Source organism: Palaemon carinicauda, chromosome 36, assembly GCF_036898095.1.
Source record: "Palaemon carinicauda isolate YSFRI2023 chromosome 36, ASM3689809v2, whole genome shotgun sequence".
Taxonomy (NCBI): domain Eukaryota; kingdom Metazoa; phylum Arthropoda; class Malacostraca; order Decapoda; family Palaemonidae; genus Palaemon; species Palaemon carinicauda.
This window is the reverse complement of record NC_090760.1, coordinates 68,484,886-68,494,885: the sequence shown is the minus strand read 5'-3', so window position 1 is coordinate 68,494,885 and position 10,000 is coordinate 68,484,886. Positions and strand designations below refer to the sequence as shown.

General features: G+C 35.3%; 1 protein-coding gene across 1 annotated transcript in view; it reads right to left on the bottom strand.

The window, feature by feature from the left end:
• Positions 1-3,155, bottom strand: part of LOC137628672 (calpain-A-like) — a 36,143-nt gene extending 32,988 nt beyond the window's left edge. Inside the window, exons 1-2 of the mRNA XM_068359826.1 lie at positions 2,912-3,155; positions 2,541-2,753 (exon numbers count right to left, since the gene is read on the bottom strand). Of these exons, the coding sequence (XP_068215927.1) occupies positions 2,541-2,753; positions 2,912-3,155 (457 nt within the window). The remainder of the gene's footprint in view (positions 1-2,540; positions 2,754-2,911) is intronic.
• Between the last annotated feature and the right edge of the window lie 6,845 nt (positions 3,156-10,000).

The following is a 10,000-nucleotide window of genomic DNA, read 5'->3' as shown; positions in this document are numbered from 1 at the left end:
AAAGCAAATAGAGGCGAGACATTTCAGCAGCTGGCACAGATGGCATTGGATAGGAGTCTGGAGAGAATGGCGATATCAAATGCAGGACCCAACCCGGAGAATTCCGGACGGGATTTAGTGAGTGAGTGATATATATATATATATATATATATATATATATATATATATATATATATGTATATATATATATACATATATATATATACTGTATATATAGCCTCTCTCTCTCTCTCTCTCTCTCTCTCTATATATATATATATATATATATATATATATATGTGTGTGTGTGTGTGTGTGTGTGTGTGTGTGTGTATGTATACGTTATACAAGCTCATGCATTGGATACATTTACGCAATTGTGTTCGCAGATCTCTGTCCAAATGTGCAATATCATGTCATAGTTACTAATTGAAACGTTAAAAGAAAATAAAAAACTTTGTAACGTTTTTTTTCAGGCAATTATAAAACACAAGGAATGTGTTGAGATTCGTATTGGGTTGAGTGTGTTTGACAAGAGTAACTATCGTTACTTGTACACAGCGAAATGTACATAGTTCTGCGACCCATGGCGCTTGTCGTTTGTTACTTTGTTTGGCCAAAATCGTGTTAACATCGATCAGGGTTGTCCCCGAGATGGCGTCATGAGGTTTATCTATTTTGTCAGTTTATTATCAATTTTTATGTCTTTACTTTTTCGCTTAACTTACTGATATTTGGTAAGTAGGTATTTAATTAATTATCAATTTGATACAAGAATGAAGAGCTTTTTATAATCGATACGATGGAGTTGATATTTTTTTCTTTAAATCCAGTTTATTTAGATATAATTTCATGAATTCCTTAAATTCTACCACGCGTTAATAATCTTAGCTTCATATATAGTTGAAAACATGATAGATGTAATTGATATACTCCATATTTAAGTAAAACTCTAATGATAAATAGAGAGGCTAAATAGAAATCTATTGTCTATTCGTAAGAGCGTTGAAATCGCAAGTTAACTCCGGGTCATACAAAAGATTGCGATATAAAAGAATCGAACTAATACAGTATGTAAGTACAAGACTCCAGGTTAACGAATAACCCTATAAAGACTGTAATTTCCAGTGCCCAATTTCTTGTAAAACATCTGTTTATGCACGCAACGGAATTCTGTGGAAGCGCTGTCGTTAAAATTTAATTTTTAAACCAACCGTTGTCTGTGACGTCATTGTCAACAAGTGTGAGGACCGATCAACACATTATTTCATCGATTTCTGTAAGCGACGAATTTGCTTTGTGGCAATAAAGTTTCCGTCTCCGCTTATTGATATGAAAGTGGGAGACGATGAAGGAAGATTGAAATACGAAGAATATAAAGATACAAACACAGAAAGGAAGGAGAATAGAATTAAGGAAACAAAGAAGATTTAGACAGCGAAAATTCTTTCTGATTTTCGAATATTTACCCGACGTTTTTAAGGTAATGTATGCATGTATGTATGTAAATACACGCGTTGTTACGTATGCATGTCTATAGAACTGTAGAATTCGACTGCCTTGTATGTACGGTTGGATACATTCCTGGCACACTTCACTCCCTGGAAGTGTGCCCTGTCACACCCTTACTGGGCGGTGAGTTCCATGTGTTTAGCCCCGCCCACCATCTCTGCCTTCTCTCTGCTAGGAATACCTGTGTCTAACTGTGTGTGCTTGCAAATTATGTACACACACACACAAGTGTAAAGGATATACAATTCATAGATTCAGGAAGTACTTAAGTATGTTTGATTATGAATATTTGTAAAATTCTTATGTATGTATGTATGTATGTATGCATGTATGTATGTATGTATGTACACTGACTTCAGCAAGAATATATTAATTTTCATGATATTATTATTATTATTATTATTATTATTTCTCCATGAACTAATTTGAAGGTTATTGAAAATTTCCACTAACATTTGATTAATTTGTTAATGATTAACTTTGTTTTAGTTTCACATTAATGAGAACCATTACTAAAAAAAAAAGCTGTTTTACGAATTCATTGATATGCGAGACATTACTTAAATCAGTGGTGTGTCTCTTAGCTGTAACCAATAAACATTGCACTTTGATATTCCTTTCTAAGTGAAACAGATAAACATTGCACTTTCATCTTCTTTTCTAAGTGAAACAAGTAAACATTGCTCTTTGATATTCCTTTCTAAGTGAAACAGATAAACATTGCACTTTCATCTTCTTTTCTAAGTGAAACAAGTAAACATTGCTCTTTGATATTCCTTTCTAAGTGAAACAGATAAACATTGCACTTTCATCTTGCTTTCTAAGTGAAACACTAATAAACATTGCACTTTACTATCCTTTTCTAAGTGAAACAAATAAACATTGCACTTTGATATTCCTTTCTAAGTGAAACATAAATAAACATTGCACTTTGATACTCCTTTCTAAGTGAAACAGATAAACATTGCACTTTCATCTTCCTTTCTAAGTGAAACAAGTAAACATTGCTCTTTGATATTCCTTTATAAGTGAAACAGATAACATTGCACTTTGATATTCCTTTATAAGTGAAACAGATAACATTGCACTTTGATATTCCTTTATAAGTGAAACAGATAACATTGCACTTTGATATTCCTTTATAAGTGAAACAGATAACATTGCACTTTGATATTCCTTTATAAGTGAAACATAAATAAACATTGCACTTTCATCTTCCTTTCTAAGTGAAACAAATAAACATTGCACTTTGATATTCCTTTCTAAGTGAAACATAAATAAACATTGCACTTTGATACTCATTTCTAAGTGAAACAGATAAACATTGCACTTTGATATTCCTTTCTAAGTGAAACAGATGAACATTGCACTTTCATCTTCCTTTCTAAGTGAAACAAATAAACATTGCACTTTGATATACCTTTCTGAGTGAAATAAATAAATATTGCACTTTGATATATCTTTCTAAGTGAAACACTAATAAATATTGCACTTTGATCTTCTTTTCTAAGTGAAACATAAATAAACATTGCACTTTGATATTCCTTTCTAAGTGAAACATAAATAAACATTGCACTTTGATATTCCTTTCTAAGTGAAACATAAATAAACATTGCACTTTGATATTCCTTTCCAAGTGAAACAGATAAACATGGCACTTTCATCTTCTTTTCTAAGTGAAATACTGATGATTATACATTGCACTTTACTATCCTTTTCTAAGTGAAACAAATAAACATTGCACTTTGACATACCCTTCTAAGTGAAACACTAATAAACATTGCACTTGGCTCTTCCTTTTCTAAGTGAAACAAAAATAGACATTGCACTTTGATATTCCTTTTTAAGTGAAACATATAATCATTGCACTTTGATATTCCTTTCGAAGTGAAACAAATAAACATTACACTTTTATCATTCCTTTCTAAGTGAAACACAAATATTCATTGGACTTTGGTCTTTCTTTCTAAGTGAACATGAATAAATATTGCACTTTTCTATTACTTTTTAGGTGAAACTCAAATAAACATTGCACTTTGCTTTTCCTTTCTAAGTGAAACAAATAAACTTTGCACTTTGATACTCTTTTCTAAGTGAAACAAATAAACATTGCACTTTTCTATTACTTTCTAGGTGAAACACAAATAAACATTACACTTTGATCATTCCTTTCTAAGTAAAACAAATAAACAATGCACTTTGATCTTCCTTGCTAAGTGAAACACGAATAAACATTGTTCGGTCCCTGCTCTAAAAGAAGCAATACAAAAAGATTCAGTTACCTTCTTGATCGAAAATATTCGTGTAAGTCGGCGCGAAATGAAACCAGACTTCTGAAAAAAAAAAGAATCACAAAAAGCGTTACGTTTAGTTTATCCAGGTGATGATTTGATGATCCTGTAGCGAGAGGGTCGATTCTTCCATCCTTGGCTCAGAAAATAACAAAATGTTTGTTAGTACAGTTGTCTATATGAGTTTTGGTATACAGAGGCTATAGAGGCTTTTGGCAACTTAGCTATGTATCCATGGCTTGATGAAAAGGATGACTTAATTTATATAACTATAAGATTTTAGAGTATATCATTTTGGTGCAGCAAACATTCTCCGTGGGGAAATATCAATTTCATTAAACATTTTTTTTTTTTTTTTTTTTTTTTTTTGAAGTTTGTTAGATGTCACCTGATTGTACCACGATGTTTACCGAAATTCATGGATCCAGCTGCTTGTTAATATGTATTTTCTCTGCGATTCTTGACTTACAATGAGTACTTTGACGTTCACTGCCTGTCTTGCATCAAGTTTTTGTAAGGTAGGCGGAGTCAGGGGCCCCTTTTGACACTGAATAGCATTTAACAGGTCAAAGCCCTGTGGTAGGGTTCAAGAATACTACTACCATATGTCCTGCTTGTCGTAGAAAGCGACTAAAAGAACAGCTGTAGCCTTGCAGTCTTGCCTTTTAGCAAAAAGGCTAGGCGCAGTGCCAATAAATGTGGACACTGCTGCCTTGCAGTGGGACTATTTAGTGAATGGTTAAGCTCATCGCCAATAATTATGGTGAAAACCCTCTGCTAAATTGCTTACCATGACAACCGACCCCTTAACGTGAGGATAACGATGGGAAAGAAGTACTCAATAGGTTACTTCATACCTTAACCTATGCCTATGATTGCCCAAGTTATGTTAACATGTGTTTGGCAATCAAGAATTCCTTTTGTCGTCTCTAGGAAATATTTATTTGAATATTGTTACTATTCCTAAAATATTTTATTTTTCCTTATTTCCTTATTTCCTTTCCTCACTGGGCTATTTTCCCTGTTGGGGCCCCTGGGCTTATATCATCCTGCTTTTCCAACTAGGGTTGTAGCTTAGCATTTGATAATAATAATTATAATAATAATATAACAGCCAAGAACTTTGTGTATCCTCGGAGAGAGAAGTTCAAAATATTTTGCTATAGAGGAGTTAAAATACAACTTTAGAAATGCAATTATAAAAAATATCAATTAAGAAACAAACAAAAGAAATCACGTCGCCTACTGCACAGAACTTGTCATGTGACCAGCAAGCAACCACATTATATTCTAATATTACTCACTTATATTACAAAGACCCTTCTTGTTTTATTTTCTGGAAATGAGGGACACTATTCCTCGAGATATAACTTGCATAATTATGATAGACATTAATCTATTTACTTCTGTATCATGTATTTATTTGGTTAGTTATTAATTTATTTATGACTAGTGTACGAGACCCGTCAAAAATGACGGTTGAATATTTAGATAGATATGCACGCACATGCACACACGCAGATTCAAACTTTCCCACTCCCTCCACGTCTCCTAACTAAAATCTCACACCAGGCTATGACTACTCCCTCTCCCCCTTACCGGTATTTGTTAATACCGATCAGAGAGACAGGAAAGATATATATATATATATATATATATATATATATATATATATATATATATATATATATAATGTGGAGGATTTATTTTTGCTTTATTTTTATCTTTTTGTTTTTGCCAAATCCTGTGAGAGAGAGAGAGAGAGAGAGAGAGAGAGAGAGAGAGAGAGAGAGAGAGAGAGAGAGAGAGAGAGATTGTGTCAGCGAGCGAAAGTAGTTAGGTTAACGATCGTTTGTGGTGAGAAAGACTGTTGGTTTAAATGAGATTGTTTGTTTACAGTTTTTAGTTAGGTTACGACAGTGGTGAATGTTTCGGAGCGAATGCTTTTTTTGATTGACTGCTGATAGAGGCGGTTGTGTGTGTGATTGCTGGATTTACTATTATTCTTTATTACCAGCAAGGAAGTGATTATTTATATTCTGAGCCGTAATTCTTCCTTTGGTGAGGCTAACTCCTTGGAGAGTTATTTTCCGAATGCTGATATATAGTTGATGACCTGGCCTGTGATTGATTTTGTATTAAGACTGCTCTTTGGATTGACGATTGTTGATGACCGGCCCGTTTACTTCCGATTGATGATGATGATGATGATGATGATGATGATGAGTATAAGTTCCATCCTAATCACCGAGACAGTTGTGGCAAATTGCCACACAGTTTAATGTTATTTTAAAAGCTGTGATTGTGATAGTTGCCGTAAAAGACTGTCGGCTTTGTGTTGGTGTTCATATATATATATTTATTTTTTGGTGTTGGTTTGCGGTGTAATTTAAGTTTGTTAGGGTTTTTTTGTGTTTATTTGGATGGTATTACGTTTTATTTATCTTTAGTGTTAAGTTTTGATTAGTTTAAAGTGTTAAGTTTTGATTGGTTTAAAGTATTTATTTTGAATGTGGATGGTTTATGATTTATTTTAAGTTTTAAGAATTATAGTTTTAAGGTTATGTTTTGCTTTGTTTTGTCCTTTTGTCCAATAGTCTGGTTGTAGATTACGTAAGGGGAAAGTTTGTTTTGTGGAGACCATTGTCAGTAAGTGTGATTCAGGGTGTGGGGGTTGTCCTTGCAACATCCCGCCACATTATTTTGGCGCCCGAACAGGGACTGCCGAGGTGGGATAGAAGCTGGACTGTTGGACGAAGGACGGAATTAGGATTAAGGTTGATGAAAAATGGAAGAGCAATTAAGGGTTTTGAGGGAGGAATTGCGGCTGAGTAAGGAGCGTGAGGAGAGGTTGCTAGTAGAGAATGAGAGGTTGAACTGGGAGAATGCGGTGATGCAGAAGGAGCTTAGGGAGTTAAAGGGAACTGTAGCGAAAGTGGAAGAATGTTTTGAGATGAGGATGAAAGAGAATGAGGAACGAATGGAGAACCGATTGGAAGATATGATGGGGCAAGTCATGGGGATGATGAAAACTATAATGGGTGAAGGTGCAGTCGGAGGAGTGTCCTCAGCTTCGGGTAATGGGTTGGTAGTGGAAGAGAAGATTAAGGTAGGTCATAATGGGAAAGGAAGTGATAGTGATAGTAGTAATAGTGATGGTGATATTGAAGATAAGGGAATTAAGCATAGTAAGGATGAACAGAAAGGTGAGAGGAAAGATGAAAGGAAAGGTAAAAGTGATGTGAAGAAAGAGAAGAAAAGGTATCAGGCTGATAGCAAGGATGATCGTGAAAGGGTGAAAGTGGTAAGTAAGAAAAAGGGTAAGAAGGGAATGGTTAAGGATAGGAATTTAAGTGTGGAAGTGGATTCATTGTATTCAAATGAGGAAGAAGGTAACAGGGGAGTAGACAGTGATGATAGCAGTGAGAATGAACGTGATGTGTGTAAGACTGTGTTTATGAGAGAGGTACCTCGGTGTGAAAGGTTCAATGAGCATAGCAGTAGGGATGTATATGATTTTTTCAAGGAGTATGAGAGGTATTGTCAGGATAAGTATGGTGATAGTAAAAGAGTTTGGGCTAGGGAGTTAGGAGAATATTTGACTGGGTATTTGTTGACGATGTATGGAGTGATAATGAGTGTAGGGGACGTTGATTATGAAAGTGTGAAAAAGAGAATAATTGAGCAGGTAAAACGTATGAAAGGGAGTGTTAAGTATAAGCGTAAGAATGATTTTGATGAAGCACGGATGAATGCAGGAGAAGCGATATCAATGTACGTATGTAGGTTGGAAACTTTAGCTAGGAAGAAGTATGGGGATGAAGGTATAAATGAGAATAAGGAGTTAATGAAGAAGTTTTTGGCTACTGTACCCGAGAATGTGGCTGAGTTTGTTAATTTGAAACGGAAGGAGAAAATGAGGTGGACGAAAGAAAGATTGACATGGGATGATATTTTAGAGATAGTTGAGGATTACGAGTTGGATAGATGTATGAAAGAAAGTAAATCTGTGAGTGTAAGAACTGGAATGGAGGAAAGTGTGCCAGAATTTGTTAGTTTTAGAGATGCTGTTATGAGAGGACCGATGAGGGTAGCGGATAGTGTAGTAGATAGGAGTGTTAGGGCGAGTAATGTGGGAATACCTGTAAGGACAAATGAAGGGTTTAGGCAAGGGAATCAGGTTTGGAGGGATAGGAGTGCTAGTGCGCCGCAAGGTAGGTCAGGTAGTTGTATCCGTGATGAAAAGTGTTTTAGGTGTGGGAAAGTAGGTCATAAGAAGAATGAATGCAGATGGGCTCTAGGTGCTTGTTTTGAATGTGGTGAGGTAGGGCATAGAATTAGTGAGTGCAAGAAAGAGAAAGAGGTTAAGTGTTTTCGGTGTGGTATGATTGGGCATGTGGCGAGTGGATGTCGTAGTAATCGTATGAATGTGATTTGTGGTAATTGTGGTAAGGATGGTCATTATGCTAGAATGTGCAAGGAGCCGCGGGGTAAGTGTACTGAATGTGGTGCAGATGGGCATGTAGCTAGAGTATGTAGGAAGAAGGGAGTAAGTCAGCCAGGATGTTCGGGAAACTAGAGTGTAAGAGGGTTCAGCTGGGTGAGTCCTCCTGTGTGTGTGGAAGGAATAGGATTAATGTTTGTGAGAATGGGATGAGTAATTGGTTGGAAATGAGCAAGTATGAACCTAGTATGCATGAGAAGTTAGGGCTGGAAAATAAACAATTAGTGTTAGTTGAATATAGGAAAAAGAGGCGTTTGAAAGTTTTAAGTGAGGATAAAGTGCAAGGGAAATTTATAGGTATAGGTAAGAATACGAATAAGTATGAGAAGGGTGTAAATGTACAAGTGATTGTGGAGGATAAATGTATTAATACAGATGAAACGTGACTGAGTATGAATGATACTTATAGTGTGTGTGGCTTTTCGTTAGATGATGTAAAAGAAAAAATGAATAACGCAAGAATGAGAGACAGGAGAATGATAAGTAGCATGAATGAATCTTTTGCTAAAGTTGAGAATGTTTTTGATGAAATGGAGGAACTGTTTACAGAAATGAGTGTAATTATAGGGCCAGATGAGAACGAGGTAGATATGATTGTACATGATATATTAGATGATAGGGATTTAGATAGGAATAGTGTTAATGTAGCGAATGATTGTGATAAGGAAGAAGTGAATGAGAGTGTATATGGAGGCCCAGTTACTCGGAGTAGAGGTCCCGTTCCCGACTGCGACTGGGTTATGAAAAAAATAATGTAAGTGTTGTGTGAGAAGGATTTGGCAAAGTAAGGGGGGAGGAATGTGGAGGATTTATTTTTGCTTTATTTTTATCTTTTTGTTTTTGCCAAATCCTGTGAGAGAGAGAGAGAGAGAGAGAGAGAGAGAGAGAGAGAGAGAGAGAGAGAGAGAGAGAGAGAGAGAGAGAGAGATTGTGTCAGCGAGCGAAAGTAGTTAGGTTAACGATCGTTTGTGGTGAGAAAGACTGTTGGTTTAAATGAGATTGTTTGTTTACAGTTTTTAGTTAGGTTACGACAGTGGTGAATGTTTCGGAGCGAATGCTTTTTTTGATTGACTGCTGATAGAGGCGGTTGTGTGTGTGATTGCTGGATTTACTATTATTCTTTATTACCAGCAAGGAAGTGATTATTTATATTCTGAGCCGTAATTCTTCCTTTGGTGAGGCTAACTCCTTGGAGAGTTATTTTCCGAATGCTGATATATAGTTGATGACCTGGCCTGTGATTGATTTTGTATTAAGACTGCTCTTTGGATTGACGATTGTTGATGACCGGCCCGTTTACTTCCGATTGATGATGATGATGATGATGATGATGATGATGAGTATAAGTTCCATCCTAATCACCGAGACAGTTGTGGCAAATTGCCACACAGTTTAATGTTATTTTAAAAGCTGTGATTGTGATAGTTGCCGTAAAAGACTGTCGGCTTTGTGTTGGTGTTCATATATATATATTTATTTTTTGGTGTTGGTTTGCGGTGTAATTTAAGTTTGTTAGGGTTTTTTTGTGTTTATTTGGATGGTATTACGTTTTATTTATCTTTAGTGTTAAGTTTTGATTAGTTTAAAGTGTTAAGTTTTGATTGGTTTAAAGTATTTATTTTGAATGTGGATGGTTTATGATTTATTTTAAGTTTTAAGAATTATAGTTTTAAGGTTATGTTTTGCTTTGTTTTGTCCTTTTGTCCAAGAGTCT